The sequence below is a fragment of the Pleurodeles waltl genome, chromosome 3_1, assembly GCF_031143425.1.
Source record: "Pleurodeles waltl isolate 20211129_DDA chromosome 3_1, aPleWal1.hap1.20221129, whole genome shotgun sequence".
Lineage (NCBI taxonomy): Eukaryota > Metazoa > Chordata > Amphibia > Caudata > Salamandridae > Pleurodeles > Pleurodeles waltl.
This window is the reverse complement of record NC_090440.1, coordinates 958,454,044-958,479,151: the sequence shown is the minus strand read 5'-3', so window position 1 is coordinate 958,479,151 and position 25,108 is coordinate 958,454,044. Positions and strand designations below refer to the sequence as shown.

The window sequence follows — 25,108 nt, the reverse complement described above, 5'->3', positions numbered from 1 at the left end:
TGATGGATGTCCCCAAAGTTGTAGCGACTGAGTCCGCTGTATCTAAGCTGGTCTGTATCACCTGCCCTGATGCTGTTTAACTGTCCCTGATCAGATGTTGGAAATGGACTCAAGTTCTTGGGGAAGATTAGGAACGATGTATACCTGCCATACCCCAAAAGGCATCTACAGAGTGTCCTAGTAGAAAAGGGTGATTGAGTGGCTTCAATGCCAGGCTCACTGCTGTAGACCTTTTTCACCCAAACATCAATCCTTTTAAATTCTCTATCAGTCAGTGCAGTATAAACATTTCGAGATATAAACTGGGATGAAGAAAAGGCATGAATCACCAGGCTTTGCGGTGAAGGATGCTCCAACGGGAATGATGGATACTTGCCAGTGGCTGAGATTATTTTAAGCATTCCATCCATCTATCACCTTGTTGTTTATGCTTTTGATGCCCTTAATGTGCCAGGTATGCCCAGACATGAGTCTTGGGGTCACCGAGCCACTAGAACCAAGCTGTACTCAGCTGAAGAGCCTATAACAATGGCAAAACCGGCCCTTGGTTGCTTGTGTTTCAGCTTAGGGAGGACCTGGACTGATGGCTCCTGATGGACCGTTCCTATAAAGAACAGGGTCAGGACTGATTTGCATAACGCTGGGTCCAATCCGAGGGGGCATGCTGGATATAAAAGGATGGTTAGGATGCGGCCCTGTGTGACTACCAGTGGCTGAGATTAATTCAAGCATTCCATTCATCACCTAGTTGTTTTTGCATTTGATGCCCTAACTATGCCAGTTATGCCCAGACTTGGGCCCCTGCCTCACTGTGCCCCTAGTACCAAGCTATACCCAAATGAAGGTACCGTAACAACATCAAAACAGGTTCTTTGTTGCTTGCGTTTTGGTTAAGGGGGGACCTGGCCTGGCAGTTCGAGCTGGACTGTGCCCATGAGGAACAGCGTCAAGACTGATTTGCATGTGGCTGGGTCCAAATTGAGGTGGCATGCTGGGCGAAATATGATGGATTGGGATGCAGCCTGAGCGACTGTTAGTGGTTGAGATTAATTGAAGCATAACATCCATTACCTTGTTGCTTTTGCATTTGACTCCCTAGCAAACAAGTGGTATTGAGGGACTTCAAGATTAGGCTCATGGCTGGAGACCTTTTTTCCACCCAAGCCACAATCCTTTTAGATTCTTAATCAGTGATTGCAGTAGACAACTTTCCAGGCGTGAGCTTAGATGAACAAGAGGCATGACTCGCAATGCTCCAACAGAAATGATGGATACTTGGGGCAGGTCTGTGCCTTCTTGCAGTTGACCTATTGGTGGGAGGGGTCACGAATGGTGTGGTGCAAGTAGCCAAATATTATTCTAGGAGAGCCTAATTGAAGGGCAGCATTGGGTCCGAAGTGTGAGTGGAAGGTTGCAGGACATCTGTCAGAATATTGCCATTAGTTTCAACAGTAGGCATGGGTAACTCAAGGACCTCTGTTGCTTTTCTAATGATGAAGCAGTATGATGTTGATCCAGGAGGAAGGGGCCCAGATGGGTAAAGAACTCCAACTCAGGGAAGGTATCTAGGCCACTAGCCTCTGCAAACACCTGGAAGTCCTGTAAGGACTCCTGAAAGTCATCCTGCTCAGAGACAGTGCTAACAGTTTGATAAGGTGTATGGTGTTCCCTGAAATCTCTCTCCTCCAGTTGTTGTGCCTCCCTTCTGCAGGTATGTATCAGAGCCAAAGGCTGAATATGGCATCCTCACAGGTACCATGGGGCTAAAAGGTACTCTACAGGGAGCCATACCATGCCTGAATACCTCAAACACGGTGCTAAAATTAGGGGCTGAATCAGTCCTGGGCAACAAAATGTCTGGATACAGCTGGGGTGGAACTGGAGCCAGTGCATTCATTGACACCTGCTTATCTGATGTTCCTGTGGAAGGGAAGCCTCTAAAAATTCCAGTTACAAAAAAGAGTTCAAGAGAGGCCTGGGGAACATATATCACTTGTGTTTGCTCTCATGCCTCCTCTTCTTACACTTTTGTTGGAAGGATCTTGACTCCAGTGACACCAGTAAACACCAGTGAACAGGATTCAACCTGCGTCTGCCTCTACTTTTCTTGGCCCTGGCCACAGGAGTATAGCTTCCATTTCTTTAATGGGCTGTGGGTGCATGCTCTGAAGTGACTCACAAGATCTGGAGTATGGTCAGAGCTCAAGCACCACAGACAGATTTTGGGGAGGGGATCATTGCCCTTCACATTTGCCACAAGGCTTGAATTCTGACCTTTTGAGAGGGGAAATGGTTGCTGCACTTGTGACAGAGATTTCTATGTGGAGATTTGAGCTCCAGAACCATGATGAAGATGGGAAAAATAATGGGGGAAAAAGGGATCTGGCATTAAATACGACAGCAAAAGTGCTTTTTACGAGGTCAGTAATGACACAGGAACATCACTTTTGGTGTCAAACGAAATCAGCAACCCCATACCGTCACAATAGAGCTATGGAGAAAGTCTTCCGAACCAATCCGGAACCAGGAGGAGTTTTCAAGATGTAAGGAATCTATAGGTATAAGTATCTGTCAAAAATAATTGTAGGTAGAAGGTTGCAGTATCACTTTTAGTACACAGATGAAACCAGAGCAGATTTGTACGGAAACAAGGCTGTACACCCACAGTACAGAGTTGTGCAGAAAAGCAATTATTTGCTACTTCAATGAAATCAATGATGATGCCAATGGTAATGTGATATGCACTGTTAGCAGTGATGCCACAGATGATGTAATCCGGGGTGTCTTCTGTGCATATAAATACTGATTAGTGCTACAAATACAGCTTCCTAGCAATACATATTAGTATAATATTTTTGGGAGAAATAAGGCTGCAGTACCGCTTTAATATGCAGATGGAATTGTAACCAAAACATTATAACAGGACTGTATTTCCATTGTTAGCAAACAGGTGTAGATATACACTTGCAGTCACTTGCAGCGTCGGTCATCCATGATATCAGTGGTGAAATATGTGAGACCACAAATTACATCATAAACAATGTCATGTTTAAGGTCACCTGAAATATCACATGTGAATTCACAAATAGAGAATATAGGGAGGTATGGTGGCATAACTGGTGAATTTCTATAGCTTTTAGATGTTTTCATATTAGCTAAAAGGTCCAATCAAAACTTTTTAAAATTGATTTTTGAGTTATCAAAACACATTATTTGGCACTACACAGATTAAATTAATGTACTAGAAATCAATAGAATCCCATTACCTCCTTAAAATGCACTATGTCAGCACAGGAGACGAGGATTAGGTTTTCCTTCTTTCATTTATTCGAACACAGTAGACTTTAAAAGCAACTACATTTCCCAGTTCACCCTGACTCAGAACTACATCTCTTCGTCAGCCAGTCCCAAACCCCCATATGGCCCATATCCTTCTGCATCGCTTCAGGCACTTCATCTTTCTTTACTGTTCTCATGAAGATAAGTGCTGTTCGTTTCTCTTTGCCATTGATGTTCCTTTTCTCTTTTGTGTGCGCGTGTGTTGCTTAGTGCAAGTCTCCGCAGCGGTGCACTAACGTTTCCTTTTCAGGGGAGCCGTCGGGGCGCTCGTCACCGCCCCATTTGAAGCTTGTTTCGCCCAGCCGGTGCTGCAGTGATCCTGGGTGCCTACAGTGGGCAGGGCGCTGCTCTGACACTTGGAGCCGCCATCCACCTCGGAAGCCCTGACACCCTGTGGTGGGGTCTGTACCAGGGCACAGGCAAGTGCCTTGGCCTGTTTATAAACAGAGGTGGACGCCTGTGGTTCACGGGTCTGTATGGAGCTGCAAGGCTCGTTTTACAGCTTTTCCTATTTTATGCATGAGAGAGCGCCAACGTCTGCTACAGGGGGCTGGGCCCAGGTGTTTAGACTCTCCCTAGATGCCTTAAGGGACATGGCCCCTGGGGATAACCCCAGACGTTTTCTGCCACGGCTTTAAGCCTTTACAAGCCAGGGTATTACCCCTACCAATTGACACACTGTGCCTAAATATGCGGTCAGCACATAGGACGACCTGAGCTAGACTCAGCTAAATTGTCTGTTTTTTGCCAGCACATTGAGCAACTACAATAGTGGACCCGACTTTGGCCTGTACTCCCACAGCTCCGCCATGCAAGACGAGGAATATGTGGAGGAGGAGACCCCCTTGATCCTCCCCATTGATAGAGAATTCTGCAAGGTGGTAGATGCCTCTGCCCATCATGCAGTGGCTGCCGTGATTGAACCTTTTGAGAGGCGCCTTCTACAGTTGGTGTATTCCTGCCCAACCCCCTCAATCTTTCTCTACCCACTAAACATTCCTCAAACTGGGAGCAGGGGACGCAGCGTCCCCTTAAATGCAAAATGGAAAGCAGACTGGATGTCAGCTTTTGAGAGAGTCAAACAGGTGTTCACAGAGCGCCCTCCTAGGGATGCCCTGCAAAATGACCCTCTCTTGCTGCTGCCATCAGCAGATGCTGACGAGGATGACTCGCATGACTCCAACAACAAGGAGGGTCCATCTAGGCCTTGGAGGCCCACCCGGCCTCTATCAAAGCCTTCTCAGTCTGCTGGGTCATCTGACATGCTCAAACCGGTGGACCTGGTACACCCCGCTCCTCTGAGTGGGTCCCCTCCGGTCACCTCTTACGTTTCCAGTAGGCTGCGCAAACTGCTGGAGAAGGAGGTTCGTGCGAGGTTGAGAGAGGAGTGCCCTCGCCCATCCCTCCCGGGAAAAGTGTCCGCTACCCCTAATATCCACCCCTGGATGGCCATGATTCTACAGAAATTTCGCAAAGACCCCAAAAAAGGGATTAACAGGTCCTGGATGGCCTGTCAAGATAAACTGCTAGACATTTCGGGCCACCTCATGAGGATTCTGGAGCTGGCGGAGCAAGCAAAGGCAACAGATACCCCGCTATCCCTGGAGGTGGTCTCCTGTTGGGCCCAGAGATCCGTCATATTCCTGGGCAACACCAATTGCGCTCTCTCAGCAGAAAGGTGCAGATCTCTGTTGATAAAGGTTGTCCCAAAGCTCGGGGACCTCAAGTCTACTGAGGCGGGCGGTGGCTCAGGGCAATCTCTTCAGGGACCCCTTTATCAAGGAGCTTTTGAAGTTCCTCTCCACCTTTGCGTCCTTGGATAAGGTGCAATCTTCCACAAAAAGATTTTCCAGCCCCACCTTTTCATCGTGGCCTGTCGTGGGAGAGGGCATTTGATCGGCAGTTTTTATATCCAAGCCCCACGCAGGGCAGTTGAGCAACCTCATTACGGAGAATTCTTCCCTACTAGGCGAGGACAACGAGGCAGAAGCACAAATGAGTTCTTCCGTGGACAATTGCAGGGAACCCAGACCGGGAAGTGCCATGTCGGGGGGTTTCACACCAGTTGGGGGGGGCGGCTGGCTCAGTTCATGCACAACTGGGAACCTCTTATTTCAGAACCTTGGGTTCTCCAGACCTTCTGCAGATTTCAGCTAGAGTTCTTTGGGTCCCCAGTTCAGACCTCACGTCCCGTCCCCTGGTCTTCTCCCACGCTAAGGAAACTCTTGTGGATCAGGAGATGCAAGAACTGCTACGCAAGGTGGTTATTGCCCTGGCTTCGCTTCATCCTCAGGGTTTCTTGAGCAACATCTTCATAGTAGACAAAAGAGATGGGGGGCAGCGTCCTGTGATCAACCCGAGGGAATTCAATGGTTGGCTGTTGTTCCGCCACTTCAAGATGGAGGGTATCCATCTGGTGTGCGATCTTCTGCGCCCCAGCGACTGGATGGCGCGCCTAGATCTGCAGGATGCTTACCTGGCGGTCCTGATTCCCCCCCCCCCCAACTCTCCCCCCTGCCACTTTCTGCAATTTCAATGGAAGGGGCAAGTCTATGAGTTCAAGACCCTGCTGTTTAGACTCTCCTCAGCCCCCTGGTGTTTTACCAAGGTTTTGAGACCAGTTATAGAGCACCTCAGGGCAAGGGGAGTTCGATTGATCATCTACCTCGGCGACCTATTGATGATGGATCAATGCCCCTAGAAGCTGCAAGAACAGCTTACAGTACGCCATTTCCCTTCTAGAGAGTTTGGGGTTCTTGATCAATGTCCGAAATATCTCTGCTGGCGCCCTCCAGGCAACCAACCTTTCTTGGGTTTGTCATAAACTCGGTGCACAAGACCCACATGTTTGCCGTCTCGCAAAATAGCATAGATACCCAGGGAGTTAAGGAAGACTCTTTTGAAGGTCTCATCCTCCCTGCACCAGATCGCTCTAGTAGTGGGGCTTCTCACTCGATTCAGCTGATCTTTCCAGGTAATCTGCATTACAGGGCCCTTCAGCGCCTCAAATCCTCCCATCTGCGCAGAGGTCTCTCCTATTCAGAACAGGTGTCGCTGACTGAGGATGCAAAAGGCGAGATGCACTGGTGGCTCTCTCACAAGTAGGCCTGGAATGGCTGGGCGATTTTCGGCTCGGATTCAGACAATATCATAGAGTCAGATGCCAGCAGCTCCAGTTGGGGAACTCGTTGCAGGGACTCCTTTACTGGGGGAAAGCGGTCGTCGGCAGAACAGGCCCTTCACATCAATTGCCAGGAGCTCCTGGCAGGCTCTTTTACAATTCAATGCTGGACCAAGAACAGGGCGAATTGCTCTGTTCTACTCAAGATGGACAACTGGTTGATGGTCAGTTATATAAAACACCCGGGGAGAGGGGGAGGGGGGGAGGGGGGCAGATCAAAAGTCTTGGCAGACCTAGCCAAGGAGCTGTGGGTGTACTGTCTGGCGTACAATATATCTGTCACGGCGGAGTACCTCCCTGGGTCCTCAAATCACATAGCGGATTGGTGTTCACATGAATGGCCAGACATGAGCTTGTGGCATTTAGATGTGCAAGTTTTTGCAAAACTCAGCTCAATCTGGGGTTCGTTCACAGTGAACCTTTTTGAGTCAAGGCTGGATCATCAAATTCCCTGCTACGTCAGCTGAAAGCAGGCCAGTCAGGCCTGGGCGTCAGATGCATTTCTCCAGGATTGCACAAGGGAGAAGGGCTATGCCTTTCGCCCTTTGCCATGATCACACGCTGTCACGACTCACGTGCTGCTTGCGCCTGGAATTTGCAGATCTGGTGGCGTGAATCTTCAATGTTCGGCTTTGGCCCAAAAAGGGGCGACTCTTTCTGGTAGCCACGGTGCTGTAGGCAATGGAGACACCAAGAACAGACCGTGCCCTTCAGAAAGTAGCGCCAGAGGGAAAAACCCCTTCCAAAGGGGAAAAACCTCCAAACAGGAAAAGTCCTGGAGAAAAACAAGAACAAACAAACAGGAATCCAAAAGGAGCAAAATTCAGAAAACACAGAATGCTGAGTCCAAAACCAAAAGGCAAGGAAATCAGGAGCGAAGACACCAACTGAGCAGAAAGTGTTGCAGCGCAAGGAAAGAGGAAAAACACAGCCCTTATATACCAACAAACAGGAAGTGACCCACAGGAAGTAAAAGGACACCATCTTAGATAGGGAAACAATATATAGAACAGAATAGTAGAGGAACCATAGAGAATAGGGAACAAGGAATGCTGGGAAAGCACAGGAATCTGGGAAGGAGGAAAAGACATAAAGAAAGGCACACAACAGACTGCAAACAGAAGAAAGGACAAGGAAACGAAGAAAAACAGGTAAGAGGGTTCAGAGACCCCTGGGACAGTGAAAGGCAGAAGGAAGAACGAGGCCCCAAGCAAATCTGGGGCCTCGAAACGCGCAGGAGAGGCTGGGGGCGCGCCGCGTCTTAATAACGCGGTGCGCGGCCCGAGCCGAACGCCCGGCCGAAGTCGAGCTCTCGGCTCGCGCCGCACCGCGCGGCGCGACAGTAGGTCCCCCTCCCGAAGGCCCAGGTTTAAGAGGGAATAAACAGTGAAAGCGTTGAGTCAGGAGAGGAGCGTGAACGGAAGAGGCATCTTCCCATGAACATTCACTGAGAGGATAACCCTTCCAATGAATCAGATACTGAAGTCGTTTATGAAAAAGACGAGAGTCACAGATTTCCTGCACTTCATATTCAGGAGCATCATTCACAAGGACAGGAGGTGGACAAGGAAACTGACGTGAGTAAGGATCAGGCACATAAGGTTTAAGCTGAGAAACATGAAAAACCGGATGGATCTTCCATGTATGGGGTAAGTGAAGACGGACAGTGACAGGATTGACCAACTGGAGAATACGGAAAGGCCCATAGTAACGAGGTGTGAACTTGTTTTGAGAGAGACGTGAGGGCAAGAATTTGGAGGAGAGCCAGACTTTATCTTGCAGATGATAATTTGGATTGGTTGTACGTCTCTTGTCTGCAGCCTTCTTCATATACCTCTTGGTATGTAACAAATTAGATCGAATTAGTTTATGGAGTTGGAGAAGGCGTTTGGAGAAATAGTTAATAGCAGGTAGAGGAGAGTTGGATTGTGGAGAAGTAGGGAAAGAGGTAGGATGAAAACCATAGGAACAGAAAAAGGGAGTGACCTTGGAGGCACTATGGACTGAGTTATTGTAGGAAAATTCAGCTAAAGAGAGGTAAGTGCTCCAGTTACTTTGGGTAGAATTGCAAAAGCATCGAAGATATTGCTCTAGTCCTTGGTTCAGACGCTCAGTCTGTCCGTTGGTCTGAGGATGGAACCCTGAAGACAGGGCTCTATTCATATTCAGTGTTTTACAAAAATGCTTCCAAAATCGGGAGATGTACTGAGGTCCTCTATCAGAGATTATGGTATGTGGAAGTCCATGGAGACGGAAGACATGATCTATGAATATTTGACCTAGTTCTTGGGAAGTAGGCAGCTTTTTTAGGCCAGTGAAATGAGCCATCTTTGTGAAAGAATCCACTGTGACCATGATAACCCGGTTTCCTGCTGATGGTGGGAGCGAACACATAAAATCAGTAGAGATAGTATGCCATGGGGCCGATGGAACAGGCAAAGGTTGTAGTAATCCTGCCGGTCTGGTGTGAGGTATTTTGACTTGGGCACATATGGGACAGGCCTGAACGTATCTTTCCACATCCAGTTTCCAGGTAGGCCACCAAAAAAATCGTGAAAGTAATTCTTGTGTGGCCTTGATGCCTCTGTGACCAGCTACAGGGGAATCATGGCACATTTGTAATGCTTTCTTTTGCACCTTGTTTGTAGGGAGGAATATCAGGTCTTGGTAATAAAAATATCCTTGTCTTTTGTACAATAATGGTCTTAGTTCTTCTATGTCATGGTCCGATAGGTTGGCGTATTCTTGTTGTACTTCTTCCAGGAAAGACTGAGCCACTCCAATGATCTTACTGGGTTCTAGAAGATACTGGGATGAGGAAGGAGAACACTCTGGATATCGGCGAGACAGAGCATCAGCCAGAATGTTTTGAGATCCTGGAATATATGTAATATAAAAATCGTACTGACTGAAGAAAAAGGCCCAGCGGGCCTGACGACTATTCTGGCATACAAAATTTCTTAAACATTGTAAATTACGGTGGTCTGTCCTCACCTCAAATGGTTCCTTGGAACCCATCAGAAACTGCCTCCACTCAAGGCAGGCTGTTTTCAGAGCCAATAATTCCCTTTCAAGTACGGAATAATGTTGTTCAGCTGTGGAAAGGATATGAGACAAATAGAAAACAGGATGTTCAAGGCCATCATCCTCTTGTCGTTGGAGTAAGACAGCTCCGATGGCTCTCTCAGAAGCATCAGTTACTACTATAAATTGCTTGGTGGTATCTGGATGTCTTAAGATGGGGGCTTGGGTGAAGGCTCTCTTTAAGCTTTGAAAGGCTGCTTCAGCAGCCTCAGTCCAGACAAACCCCTTCTTTAAATTGTCCTTCTTTAAGGTGTGAGTTATGTGGCTAGTCTGACTGGCAAAGTCTAGAATGAATTGTCGATAGAAGTTTGCTAAACCTAGGAAACATTGTGTTTCTTTTATGGTAGAAGGAGAAGGCCACTCTAGGATAGCTTGTACCTTTTCTTGATCCATAGCTATGCCGGTGGGACTTAAATGATAGCCCAGATATTTGACTTCCGTTATGTCGAACTCACATTTCTCTGGTTTGCAAAATAGTTGATGATCACGAAGTCTTTGAAGAACTTGTTTCACATGGGAAGTATGGAGTTCAGGATTTCTAGAATAAATAAGAATGTCATCTAGGTAGATCACGACTGTCTGATTAAGTAGGTCTGAAAACACTGAGTCCATAAATCTCTGGAAGATTGCCGGGGCGTTAGTAAGACCAAACGGCATAACCCTATATTCAAAATGGCCAAATGGGGTCCTGAATGCTGTCTTCCATTCGTCGCCTTCTCTTATGCGTAAAAGGTGGTAGGCTCCTCGTAAATCCAATTTAGTAAAACGTTGGGCCCCTCTGATTGCTTCCAGTATGTCCCTGATGAGAGGCAAAGGATAACGATCCTTAATGGTGATTTTATTCAGACCTCGAAAATCCAGGCACGGACGAAGATCCTTAGTCTTCTTGGGCACAAAAAAGAGAGGGGCCCCAGCCGGAGACGACGATGGAACAATAAGACCACTCTGTATATTTTCGTCCAGATACTCCTTTAGAACTTCCCTTTCGGGTTCCGTGAGGGAGTACATCCTCCCAAAAGGAACAATTGTGCCGGGTTCTAATGGAATTGCACAATCATATTCTCGATGTGGAGGTAGCACAGGTTTTGACGGTTTTTGGAAAATATCCTGAAACTCCAAATAGTGGTCTGGGACCCCTTGGACCGTATTAATGGACATACCAGTGGCACCTTCAGTAGCTAAGGATCTTTTCGGAGACCAATACTTGTCGGAAGTAAAACAGTTCTCGTGACAAAATTGCGAAGACAAAGAGACTGTCCGGGTAACCCAATTTATATATGGGTTATGTCTAATGAGCCACGGAATTCCAAGAATGATGGTATGGTTAGGGGACGTAATAAGATCGAAGGAGATGTGTTCTTGATGGTTTCCCACCTGTAGACTTAACATCAGGGTAGTGGTGTCTACAGGACCAGAGGATATCAAAGATCCATCCACAGTGTGTACCTGTTCGGGTACTTCTTTTGCTTGAGTAGGAACTAGGTTAGCAGCAGCCCATGTCTTGTCCATGTATATACCACTAGCACCACAGTCTAGTAATGCCATAGTCTTTTCTTGACGACCGTCAGGAAGTTGTAACAGGACAGGAAAGATGAACAAGGCAGTTGTATTGTCATTAAAGGAGCTGATGGAAGGTATAGCTGTAGATCCCGTCCCCTCCCTTCTTACAGAGGACGGGAGGTGGCGTTTCCCGAAGGTCTGGACGGACGTACTGGACAGGTACGGAGTATGTGACCAGCAGAACCACAATACAGGCACAACCCTCTCTTGCGTCTGTCTTCTCGTTCACTAGCAGAGAGCGGACCTCGGGTAGTATCCACCTGCATGGGTTCCCCTTCGATGTCTCTAGCAGGAGTGCGAGGTTCCTCGGAACGCTGCAGGTATGCACGTGAGCTACTTGGCTGGGTAAACCCTCTACTCCTTTTCTTTTCCGATCTCCGTTCCTGAAGACGATATTCGATGGACAGTGCTTGATCCATCAGGCCACGAAGATCTTCCGCTCTGGTAGAATGCACTAGTTCATCCTTTATTTCTTCTTTGAGTCCTCTACGAAATAATGTTACCAGAGTACGTTCCACCCAAGTGGTCTCTGCCGCCAGCTGACGAAAACGGGTTATATATTGCAGGACGTCTTGGGAGCCTTGTTGGATGTCGCACAAGGCTTCTTCAGCGGAGGCTTCCAATCCAGGACGGCTAAACATTTGTTTGAAGCGACTCACAAAGGCGGAATAGTCTGACAATACAGGGTCGTCGGAGGACACCATCGGGGTTGCCCAGGCCAAGGCTGGGCCGGATAAGGCACTGATAAGGTAACCCACCTTGGTCCTGTCGTGGGAGAATTGAGTAGGTCGGAAGGCGAAATACACCGTTAAAGCATCCAAGAACTCGCGAAGCTTGGTTGGTTCACCAGAGAAACAAGGGGTAGAAGCGGAGATTGTCGGAACATCACTGGTGCGGAGGGCCAAAGCCTGTCGTAACGCAGCATTTTCATTACGTAGTTGTTGCAACTCCTGGGCTTGTTGCTGAATCGTGGTTAACAGAGATTGCTCCGGATCTGCAGCAGCCGCCACTGTATTATCCATGGTGTTTGAGGACGTCGGAATGGTTAGGCGCTGCAATCTGTCACGACTCACGTGCTGCTTGCGCCTGGAATTTGCAGATCTGGTGGCGTGAATCTTCAATGTTCGGCTTTGGCCCAAAAAGGGGCGACTCTTTCTGGTAGCCACGGTGCTGTAGGCAATGGAGACACCAAGAACAGACCGTGCCCTTCAGAAAGTAGCGCCAGAGGGAAAAACCCCTTCCAAAGGGGAAAAACCTCCAAACAGGAAAAGTCCTGGAGAAAAACAAGAACAAACAAACAGGAATCCAAAAGGAGCAAAATTCAGAAAACACAGAATGCTGAGTCCAAAACCAAAAGGCAAGGAAATCAGGAGCGAAGACACCAACTGAGCAGAAAGTGTTGCAGCGCAAGGAAAGAGGAAAAACACAGCCCTTATATACCAACAAACAGGAAGTGACCCACAGGAAGTAAAAGGACACCATCTTAGATAGGGAAACAATATATAGAACAGAATAGTAGAGGAACCATAGAGAATAGGGAACAAGGAATGCTGGGAAAGCACAGGAATCTGGGAAGGAGGAAAAGACATAAAGAAAGGCACACAACAGACTGCAAACAGAAGAAAGGACAAGGAAACGAAGAAAAACAGGTAAGAGGGTTCAGAGACCCCTGGGACAGTGAAAGGCAGAAGGAAGAACGAGGCCCCAAGCAAATCTGGGGCCTCGAAACGCGCAGGAGAGGCTGGGGGCGCGCCGCGTCTTAATAACGCGGTGCGCGGCCCGAGCCGAACGCCCGGCCGAAGTCGAGCTCTCGGCTCGCGCCGCACCGCGCGGCGCGACACACGCCTGCCAGAGCAGGTACGCAGGCAGAAAGCGCAGGTTGTACTGATTACACCGGTTTGGAGATCTCAAGTGTGGTTTCCGGTTCTTCTAGAACTTTCTTGGGATTTTCCAATCCCTTGCCCCCAAGATCCAGATATTTTGAAGGATCTTCTAGGTCAGAGTCATCTGTTGGTTCTCCAAGACTGCCTTCCCCTTATGTCCTGAAGGACTACAGGGAACAATGGAGAGTCTCAGGCCTTTCATCGGAGGCTGAAAGACTCCTGGCCGCAGCCAGGGCAGACAGCACCTCTAAGAGATATTCTGCATGGTCAAAGTGGGGGCGTAAGTGTCTTCAACAGGAAGGAGATTCCATGGGGTGCAACACTGTCCCGGTCTTGAACTTCTTGACCTCTTTGGCGTCTAGGGGTATGGCTTACCGTACAGTGAATGCGTATCGGTCTGCCATTTCAGCGGGTTCTTTTCCCATTCAGAACTTACCAGTGGGGGAACATCCTTTAGTGTGCAAGCCATCGCGAGGCATTCACCTTGCTCTTCCCCCACAACCTAAGTATTCAAATCTATGGGTTGTTAATCTGGTTCTTAACCTCTTTCAATCCTGGCAATCGAATGAGTACCTGTTGAGGAAGGAAATATCGGGCAAGCTAGCAATGTTGTTGTGCCTGGTATCCTGCAGAAAGGTTTCAGATGTTCGAGCTCTGGGCCTTTCGAGGAGGGTTTTTAAACCTCAGGGAGTCACCTTTCATGTGTCCAGGTGGACGAAAGCTGACACAAGGTTGATTTCTTATCCTGCTTTTGACAGGGCACTTAAGTTGTGTGTTGTGATATGCCTCAAAGCATATGAGCATGCAAACGAAGACATACACACCCCCATACCCGCAGGGGAAGAGTCAACTGCTGATCTCCATAAGGAAACCTTTCAAAGCTGTCTCATCGCCAACCATAGCCCGATGGGAGCGATGGGTTATGCAGAATGCAGGGATCAATGTGGCTCGTTTAAGGGCACATTCGGTCAGCTGATTGGTCATCTGATTCCATGTTCAAGAGGTTCTAATTTAAGGCAGTAATTGACATGGCTTCATTGGTGGTGGATAACCTTTGAACAAGCATAATTCTTTCCTCCGGTCCTGACACAGAATGAAAAATTTCCTAGCTGTCGTAACGGAAAGTTTCAATTCTATTAAGGACACGGAGGCAAGGATTATTCTCTCCCAGACATTGTTTGTCATACTCCCGCCTGGGGAATTAATTTCGTTGATAAGAGGTCTGGTTAGGAGTAAGTGTTCAAATGTTTTGTTGCTTTTTAAGACGTTGAATTTCTATTGGATGTGTTGGTCATGATATTAGAAATAGCTGTTCTTTTGCAGCAACAATGGAGGGAATGTGGTTTTGACTATCAGTTCACACCTTGTTCTTTTTGTTTGGCTCGCAGCTAATGAATCCAGCAAAGGTGATTGAGTTGTCTGTTATCTTCATCTCGCGGCAAGAAAGAGGAGGTGCCTGAAGCAGTGCAGAGGGATATGGTTCATGGAGTGACAGGACTGGCTGACGAAGAGTTGTAGTTCTGACTCAGGGTGTCCTGGGAAACGTAGTTGCTTTTAAAGTCTGCTGTGATCTAATAAAGGGAAGAAAGAAAGCATAATTCTCGCCTCAGTGTCCTTAATAGAATTGAAACTTTCTGTTACGACAGCTAGGACATTTTTCATTCTATGGTATCACCCATATTTTTAACCATCTACAAGCCCTTACATTTACCTCATCGGGATTTGGCAGCTGTTTCAGTGGCATTATAGTGCTCCTCATTGGACATGGAGAAAGACTATGATCATATATGATTAAGAAGCATACCACATCTACATTTGGCATTAATAATGAACCAAGTTCGTCATCCAATTATCCAAATGTTATGGTTAATTGATCAGTATAAACTGATTGCTTTCATATTTTGTTTGACATATTGGAGTTGATTAATTTACCCACATCAGATGATAACAGTACTAACAAATTAAAAAGGTTGTACAAATTATTAAATAATATCAGCTCTTTGCTCAACCTTCAACAATTGTACCTCTCTTTTATTTGAAACAATATCAGTAAATAAAAAGGCTATTATAAAATGTAATACACAATGTAAAAATACATAATTGCCACCCAGAGGAGCCCCAGAAAAGAGAAACTGTACAATCATCCATAATCAAAAACAGCACCCAACACCAATAAAGGTATTATTGAGAAAAAGTCCAAAGTGAGTATAAAATGCAAAAATTAATCTAGCTTTCAAAACTCCTACCATTTGGGAAGTCTGATGGATCAGCAATAAATGAACAAGAAACATCTAATATTTAACCATTAAGAATATAAACAGTTTACTCCAACCCCATAACCCTCTGGATCTTGTTACATTTGCTACTTGGGTGGGAAAATTCTCTTGGCTCACTGCCTCCTCAAATGAAAATCAAAAGGTAATTCTTGCTCAAACTGTTTTTTATCAGAGAAAATACAAATCACAAACCTTGTGTCCCATTCATCAGAGCCAGTGTCGTATTTGTAAGTAGGCTGGAATTTAATTTCACCTTCTGTAAAGCCCTCAAATACCGCTTTTTCATCCATCTGCAACTTAAGCTGCAAACCAAAATTCAAAGTTCTCATTTGGTATAAATATAATTAATGAGCTGAAGAAAGGTATTTTGTTTGTTCAGTCCTTAGCACAAAAAAGTACCTGATCAGACTTATACAGTTCATCAAATGCTTTCTTCTCAATCAGTGTCTTCACAGTTTCCAATTCTAGGTCTTTTATTCTGTAGTTGAGATCTCCGAACCACAGTATAACCCTAGAAGAAAATTAAAACACATTTACTTTTATGCTCATGAAATTCCTGGCTTCAGCCACAAGATTTCACATAATCATATAGTGGCAACAACTGAAATGTATGCGCAAAGACTTGATGCACAATAGACAAGCTATTCTTCATAAACCACTGCACCAAATTAATTAATACAATATGTTCTAATCTGTGACAATTGTTGATATCGCAATAACTTCCATACTATGTAATGTTTTGTCACTGACTAAATGATCATCTCATTGAAGATACTCACACTGGGGCCCACATTCAAACACTTTGAAAGTTTTTGAATAACTGATCCAGAAATATTTGAATAGGTGTACCCAATATTTAAAACATTGAGTTATAGTGTGCGGTCTGGGGTATATGAGACATCTGCAGAACTTTTAACTGCATGCCAGTTTAATTACGCTCTCAGCACTCTGAGACAGACAGATGAAATTGAATTTAGAAAAGCTATACCTGCCAAGTATTTTATACCCCAACATGAAAAAGCTTCTTAAATCACACATTAAAATTCTCTTCTAGTTCAAGAAAAGTATTAGATGCCCTCAAAGCTCCCTAACAATGAAGGAAACATAGTATAGTTCAAATTACTGTGCAAAAAAAAGAGGGAGCACACTGCCTCACACTCCAGCAAAAAGTTGGCCCCAATGCATCTTGGTAAATGCAGTCAGATTCGTTTCACATTAACAAAAGTAATCAAAGTCTTTCACCTTAGTAGGTGCAGCAAGTGCTGTGTATCTCTGGACACGTGTTTCTGGGTTTTACCCGTCATCAGCAGAGAGCAGCATATTTTGTGGGGTTGCTTGAAATGCCACCAAACGTCTTCTCAGGTTTATGTACCACTCTGGTGCGCAGGTGCCTCACCAAGGCTCGTCAGCCCGTTAGCTCAAGGGAGCCGTCATTCGACACAGTGCAAAAAAAAGGGAGCACACTGCCTCACACTCCAGCAAAAAGTTGGCCCCAATGCATCTTGGTAAATGCAGTCAGATTCGTTTCACATTAACAAAAGTAATCAAAGTCTTTCACCTTAGTAGGTGCAGCAAGTGCTGTGTATCTCTGGACACGTGTTTCTGGGTTTTACCCGTCATCAGCAGAGAGCAGCATATTTTGTGGGGTTGCTTGAAATGCCACCAAACGTCTTCTCAGGTTTATGTACCACTCTGGTGCGCAGGTGCCTCACCAAGGCTCGTCAGCCCGTTAGCTCAAGGGAGCCGTCATTCGACACAGTGCAAAAAAAAGGGAGCACACTGCCTCACACTCCAGCAAAAAGTTGGCCCCAATGCATCTTGGTAAATGCAGTCAGATTCGTTTCACATTAACAAAAGTAATCAAAGTCTTTCACCTTAGTAGGTGCAGCAAGTGCTGTGTATCTCTGGACACGTGTTTCTGGGTTTTACCCGTCATCAGCAGAGAGCAGCATATTTTGTGGGGTTGCTTGAAATGCCACCAAACGTCTTCTCAGGTTTATGTACCACTCTGGTGCGCAGGTGCCTCACCAAGGCTCGTCAGCCCGTTAGCTCAAGGGAGCCGTCATTCGACACAGTGCAAAAAAAAGGGAGCACACTGCCTCACACTCCAGCAAAAAGTTGGCCCCAATGCATCTTGGTAAATGCAGTCAGATTCGTTTCACATTAACAAAAGTAATCAAAGTCTTTCACCTTAGTAGGTGCAGCAAGTGCTGTGTATCTCTGGACACGTGTTTCTGGGTTTTACCCGTCATCAGCAGAGAGCAGCATATTTTGTGGGGTTGCTTGAAATGCCACCAAACGTCTTCTCAGGTTTATGTACCACTCTGGTGCGCAGGTGCCTCACCAAGGCTCGTCAGCCCGTTAGCTCAAGGGAGCCGTCATTCGACACAGTGCAAAAAAAAGGGAGCACACTGCCTCACACTCCAGCAAAAAGTTGGCCCCACTGCATCTTGGTAAATGCAGTCAGATTCGTTTCACATTAACAAAAGTAATCAAAGTCTTTCACCTTAGTAGGTGCAGCAAGTGCTGTGTATCTCTGGACACGTGTTTCTGGGTTTTACCCGTCATCAGCAGAGAGCAGCATATTTTGTGGGGTTGCTTGAAATGCCACCAAACGTCTTCTCAGGTTTATGTACCACTCTGGTGCGCAGGTGCCTCACCAAGGCTCGTCAGCCCGTTAGCTCAAGGGAGCCGTCATTCGACACAGTGCAAAAAAAAGGGAGCACACTGCCTCACACTCCAGCAAAAAGTTGGCCCCAATGCATCTTGGTAAATGCAGTCAGATTCGTTTCACATTAACAAAAGTAATCAAAGTCTTTCACCTTAGTAGGTGCAGCAAGTGCTGTGTATCTCTGGACACGTGTTTCTGGGTTTTACCCGTCATCAGCAGAGAGCAGCATATTTTGTGGGGTTGCTTGAAATGCCACCAAACGTCTTCTCAGGTTTATGTACCACTCTGGTGCGCAGGTGCCTCACCAAGGCTCGTCAGCCCGTTAGCTCAAGGGAGCCGTCATTCGACACAGTGCAAAAAAAAGGGAGCACACTGCCTCACACTCCAGCAAAAAGTTGGCCCCAATGCATCTTGGTAAATGCAGTCAGATTCGTTTCACATTAACAAAAGTAATCAAAGTCTTTCACCTTAGTAGGTGCAGCAAGTGCTGTGTATCTCTGGACACGTGTTTCTGGGTTTTACCCGTCATCAGCAGAGAGCAGCATATTTTGTGGGGTTGCTTGAAATGCCACCAAACGTCTTCTCAGGTTTATGTACCACTCTGGTGCGCAGGTGCCTCACCAAGGCTCGTCAGCCCGTTAGCTCAAGGGAGCCGTCATTCGACACAGTGCAAAAAAAAGGGAGCACACTACCTCACACTCCAGCAAAAAGTTGGCCCCAATGCATCTTGGTAAATGCAGTCAGATTCGTTTCACATTAACAAAAGTAATCAAAGTCTTTCACCTTAGTAGGTGCAGCAAGTGCTGTGTATCTCTGGACACGTGTTTCTGGGTTTTACCCGTCATCAGCAGAGAGCAGCATATTTTGTGGGGTTGCTTGAAATGCCACCAAACGTCTTCTCAGGTTTATGTACCACTCTGGTGCGCAGGTGCCTCACCAAGGCTCGTCAGCCCGTTAGCTCAAGGGAGCCGTCATTCGACACAGTGCAAAAAAAAGGGAGCACACTGCCTCACACTCCAGCAAAAAGTTGGCCCCAATGCATCTTGGTAAATGCAGTCAGATTCGTTTCACATTAACAAAAGTAATCAAAGTCTTTCACCTTAGTAGGTGCAGCAAGTGCTGTGTATCTCTGGACACGTGTTTCTGGGTTTTACCCGTCATCAGCAGAGAGCAGCATATTTTGTGGGGTTGCTTGAAATGCCACCAAACGTCTTCTCAGGTTTATGTACCACTCTGGTGCGCAGGTGCCTCACCAAGGCTCGTCAGCCCGTTAGCTCAAGGGAGCCGTCATTCGACACAGTGCAAAAAAAAGGGAGCACACTGCCTCACACTCCAGCAAAAAGTTGGCCCCAATGCATCTTGGTAAATGCAGTCAGATTCGTTTCACATTAACAAAAGTAATCAAAGTCTTTCACCTTAGTAGGTGCAGCAAGTGCTGTGTATCTCTGGACACGTGTTTCTGGGTTTTACCCGTCATCAGCAGAGAGCAGCATATTTTGTGGGGTTGCTTGAAATGCCACCAAACGTCTTCTCAGGTTTATGTACCACTCTGGTGCGCAGGTGCCTCACCAAGGCTCGTCAGCCCGTTAGCTCAAGGGAGCCGTCATTCGACACAGTGCAAAAAAAAGGGAGCACACTGCCTCACACTCCAGCAAAAAGTTGGCCCCAATGCATCTTGGTAAATGCAGTCAGATTCGTTTCACATTAACAAAAGTAATCAAAGTCTTTCACCTTAGTAGGTGCAGCAAGTGCTGTGTATCTCTGGACACGTGTTTCTGGGTTTTACCCGTCATCAGCAGAGAGCAGCATATTTTGTGGGGTTGCTTGAAATGCCACCAAACGTCTTCTCAGGTTTATGTACCACTCTGGTGCGCAGGTGCCTCACCAAGGCTCGTCAGCCCGTTAGCTCAAGGGAGCCGTCATTGATGACGGGCGAAACCCAGAAACACGTGTCCAGAGATACACAGCACTTGCTGCACCTACTAAGGTGAAAGACTTTGATTACTTTTGTTAATGTGAAATTAATCTGACTGCATTTATCAAGATGCATTGGGGCCAACTTTTTGCTGGAGTGTGAGGCAGTGTGCTCCCTTTTTTTTTGCACTGTGTCGAATGACGGCTCCCTTGAGCTAACGGGCTGACGAGCCTTGGTGAGGCACCTGCACACCAGAGTGGTACATAAACCTGAGAAGACGTTTGGTGGCATTTCAAGCAACCCCACAAAATATGCTGCTCTCTGCTGATGACGGGCGAAACCCAGAAACACGTGTCCAGAGATACACAGCACTTGCTGCACCTACTAAGGTGAAAGACTTTGATTACTTTTGTTAATGTGAAATTAATCTGACTGCATTTATCAAGATGCATTGGGGCCAACTTTTTGCTGGAGTGTGAGGCAGTGTGCTCCCTTTTTTTTTGCACTGTGTCGAATGACGGCTCCCTTGAGCTAACGGGCTGACGAGCCTTGGTGAGGCACCTGCACACCAGAGTGGTACATAAACCTGAGAAGACGTTTGGTGGCATTTCAAGCAACCCCACAAAATATGCTGCTCTCTGCTGATGACGGGCGAAACCCAGAAACACGTGTCCAGAGATACACAGCACTTGCTGCACCTACTAAGGTGAAAGACTTTGATTACTTTTGTTAATGTGAAATTAATCTGACTTCATTTATCAAGATGCATTGGGGCCAACTTTTTGCTGGAGTGTGAGGCAGTGTGCTCCCTTTTTTTTTTGCACTGTGTCGAATGACGGCTCCCTTGAGCTAACGGGCTGACGAGCCTTGGTGAGGCACCTGCACACCAGAGTGGTACATAAACCTGAGAAGACGTTTGGTGGCATTTCAAGCAACCCCACAAAATATGCTGCTCTCTGCTGATGACGGGCGAAACCCAGAAACACGTGTCCAGAGATACACAGCACTTGCTGCACCTACTAAGGTGAAAGACTTTGATTACTTTTGTTAATGTGAAATTAATCTGACTGCATTTATCAAGATGCATTGGGGCCAACTTTTTGCTGGAGTGTGAGGCAGTGTGCTCCCTTTTTTTTTGCACTGTGTCGAATGACGGCTCCCTTGAGCTAACGGGCTGACGAGCCTTGGTGAGGCACCTGCACACCAGAGTGGTACATAAACCTGAGAAGACGTTTGGTGGCATTTCAAGCAACCCCACAAAATATGCTGCTCTCTGCTGATGACGGGCGAAACCCAGAAACACGTGTCCAGAGATACACAGCACTTGCTGCACCTACTAAGGTGAAAGACTTTGATTACTTTTGTTAATGTGAAATTAATCTGACTGCATTTATCAAGATGCATTGGGGCCAACTTTTTGCTGGAGTGTGAGGCAGTGTGCTCCCTTTTTTTTTGCACTGTGTCGAATGACGGCTCCCTTGAGCTAACGGGCTGACGAGCCTTGGTGAGGCACCTGCACACCAGAGTGGTACATAAACCTGAGAAGACGTTTGGTGGCATTTCAAGCAACCCCACAAAATATGCTGCACTCTGCTGATGACGGGCGAAACCCAGAAACACGTGTCCAGAGATACACAGCACTTGCTGCACCTACTAAGGTGAAAGACTTTGATTACTTTTGTTAATGTGAAATTAATCTGACTGCATTTATCAAGATGCATTGGGGCCAACTTTTTGCTGGAGTGTGAGGCAGTGTGCTCCCTTTTTTTTTGCACTGTGTCGAATGACGGCTCCCTTGAGCTAACGGGCTGACGAGCCTTGGTGAGGCACCTGCACACCAGAGTGGTACATAAACCTGAGAAGACGTTTGGTGGCATTTCAAGCAACCCCACAAAATATGCTGCTCTCTGCTGATGACGGGCGAAACCCAGAAACACGTGTCCAGAGATACACAGCACTTGCTGCACCTACTAAGGTGAAAGACTTTGATTACTTTTGTTAATGTGAAATTAATCTGACTGCATTTATCAAGATGCATTGGGGCCAACTTTTTGCTGGAGTGTGAGGCAGTGTGCTCCCTTTTTTTTTGCACTGTGTCGAATGACGGCTCCCTTGAGCTAACGGGCTGACGAGCCTTGGTGAGGCACCTGCACACCAGAGTGGTACATAAACCTGAGAAGACGTTTGGTGGCATTTCAAGCAACCCCACAAAATATGCTGCTCTCTGCTGATGACGGGCGAAACCCAGAAACACGTGTCCAGAGATACACAGCACTTGCTGCACCTACTAAGGTGAAAGACTTTGATTACTTTTGTTAATGTGAAATTAATCTGACTGCATTTATCAAGATGCATTGGGGCCAACTTTTTGCTGGAGTGTGAGGCAGTGTGCTCCCTTTTTTTTTTGCACTGTGTCGAATGACGGCTCCCTTGAGCTAACGGGCTGACGAGCCTTGGTGAGGCACCTGCACACCAGAGTGGTACATAAACCTGAGAAGACATTTGGTGGCATTTCAAGCAACCCCACAAAATATGCTGCTCTCTGCTGATGACGGGCGAAACCCAGAAACACGTGTCCAGAGATACACAGCACTTGCTGCACCTACTAAGGTGAAAGACTTTGATTACTTTTGTTAATGTGAAATTAATCTGACTGCATTTATCAAGATGCATTGGGGCCAACTTTTTGCTGGAGTGTGAGGCAGTGTGCTCCCTTTTTTTTTGCACTGTGTCGAATGACGGCTCCCTTGAGCTAACGGGCTGACGAGCCTTGGTGAGGCACCTGCACACCAGAGTGGTACATAAACCTGAGAAGACGTTTGGTGGCATTTCAAGCAACCCCACAAAATATGCTGCTCTCTGCTGATGACGGGCGAAACCCAGAAACACGTGTCCAGAGATACACAGCACTTGCTGCACCTACTAAGGTGAAAGACTTTGATTACTTTTGTTAATGTGAAATTAATCTGACTGCATTTATCAAGATGCATTGGGGCCAACTTTTTGCTGGAGTGTGAGGCAGTGTGCTCCCTTTTTTTTTGCACTGTGTCGAATGACGGTTCCCTTGAGCTAACGGGCTGACGAGCCTTGGTGAGGCACCTGCACACCAGAGTGGTACATAAACCTGAGAAGACGTTTGGTGGCATTTCAAGCAACCCCACAAAATATGCTGCTCTCTGCTGATGACGGGCGAAACCCAGAAACACGTGTCCAGAGATACACAGCACTTGCTGCACCTACTAAGGTGAAAGACTTTGATTACTTTTGTTAATGTGAAATTAATCTGACTGCATTTATCAAGATGCATTGGGGCCAACTTTTTGCTGGAGTGTGAGGCAGTGTGCTTCCTTTTTTTTTGCACTGTGTCGAATGACGGCTCCCTTGAGCTAACGGGCTGACGAGCCTTGGTGAGGCACCTGCACACCAGAGTGGTACATAAACCTGAGAAGACGTTTGGTGGCATTTCAAGCAACCCCACAAAATATGCTGCTCTCTGCTGATGACGGGCGAAACCCAGAAACACGTGTCCAGAGATACACAGCACTTGCTGCACCTACTAAGGTGAAAGACTTTGATTACTTTTGTTAATGTGAAATTAATCTGACTGCATTTATCAAGATGCATTGGGGCCAACTTTTTGCTGGAGTGTGAGGCAGTGTGCTCCCTTTTTTTTTTGCACTGTGTCGAATGACGGCTCCCTTGAGCTAACGGGCTGACGAGCCTTGGTGAGGCACCTGCACACCAGAGTGGTACATAAACCTGAGAAGACGTTTGGTGGCATTTCAAGCAACCCCACAAAATATGCTGCTCTCTGCTGATGACGGGCGAAACCCAGAAACACGTGTCCAGAGATACACAGCACTTGCTGCACCTACTAAGGTGAAAGACTTTGATTACTTTTGTTAATGTGAAATTAATCTGACTGCATTTATCAAGATGCATTGGGGCCAACTTTTTGCTGGAGTGTGAGGCAGTGTGCTCCCTTTTTTTTTGCACTGTGTCGAATGACGACTCCCTTGAGCTAACGGGCTGACGAGCCTTGGTGAGGCACCTGCACACCAGAGTGGTACATAAACCTGAGAAGACGTTTGGTGGCATTTCAAGCAACCCCACAAAATATGCTGCTCTCTGCTGATGACGGGCGAAACCCAGAAACACGTGTCCAGAGATACACAGCACTTGCTGCACCTACTAAGGTGAAAGACTTTGATTACTTTTGTTAATGTGAAATTAATCTGACTGCATTTATCAAGATGCATTGGGGCCAACTTTTTGCTGGAGTGTGAGGCAGTGTGCTCCCTTTTTTTTTGCACTGTGTCGAATGACGGCTCCCTTGAGCTAACGGGCTGACGAGCCTTGGTGAGGCACCTGCACACCAGAGTGGTACATAAACCTGAGAAGACGTTTGGTGGCATTTCAAGCAACCCCACAAAATATGCTGCACTCTGCTGATGACGGGCGAAACCCAGAAACACGTGTCCAGAGATACACAGCACTTGCTGCACCTACTAAGGTGAAAGACTTTGATTACTTTTGTTAATGTGAAATTAATCTGACTGCATTTATCAAGATGCATTGGGGCCAACTTTTTGCTGGAGTGTGAGGCAGTGTGCTCCCTTTTTTTTTGCACTGTGTCGAATGACGGCTCCCTTGAGCTAACGGGCTGACGAGCCTTGGTGAGGCACCTGCACACCAGAGTGGTACATAAACCTGAGAAGACGTTTGGTGGCATTTCAAGCAACCCCACAAAATATGCTGCTCTCTGCTGATGACGGGCGAAACCCAGAAACACGTGTCCAGAGATACACAGCACTTGCTGCACCTACTAAGGTGAAAGACTTTGATTACTTTTGTTAATGTGAAATTAATCTGACTGCATTTATCAAGATGCATTGGGGCCAACTTTTTGCTGGAGTGTGAGGCAGTGTGCTCCCTTTTTTTTTGCACTGTGTCGAATGACGGCTCCCTTGAGCTAACGGGCTGACGAGCCTTGGTGAGGCACCTGCACACCAGAGTGGTACATAAACCTGAGAAGACGTTTGGTGGCATTTCAAGCAACCCCACAAAATATGCTGCTCTCTGCTGATGACGGGCGAAACCCAGAAACACGTGTCCAGAGATACACAGCACTTGCTGCACCTACTAAGGTGAAAGACTTTGATTACTTTTGTTAATGTGAAATTAATCTGACTGCATTTA

The 25,108-nt window shown here is 46.7% G+C and overlaps 1 protein-coding gene across 3 annotated transcripts in view; it reads right to left on the bottom strand.

Moving 5' to 3' along the window:
• The window catches only part of INPP5B (inositol polyphosphate-5-phosphatase B), a 738,051-nt gene that overhangs the window by 299,761 nt on the left and 413,182 nt on the right, over positions 1 to 25,108 (bottom strand). For all 3 annotated transcript variants that reach the window (XM_069223977.1, XM_069223978.1, XM_069223979.1), the window contains 2 exons: positions 15,723 to 15,834; positions 15,516 to 15,625 (listed from right to left, as the gene is read on the bottom strand). In XM_069223977.1, coding sequence (XP_069080078.1) covers positions 15,516 to 15,625; positions 15,723 to 15,834 — 222 coding nt within the window. The remainder of the gene's footprint in view (positions 1 to 15,515; positions 15,626 to 15,722; positions 15,835 to 25,108) is intronic.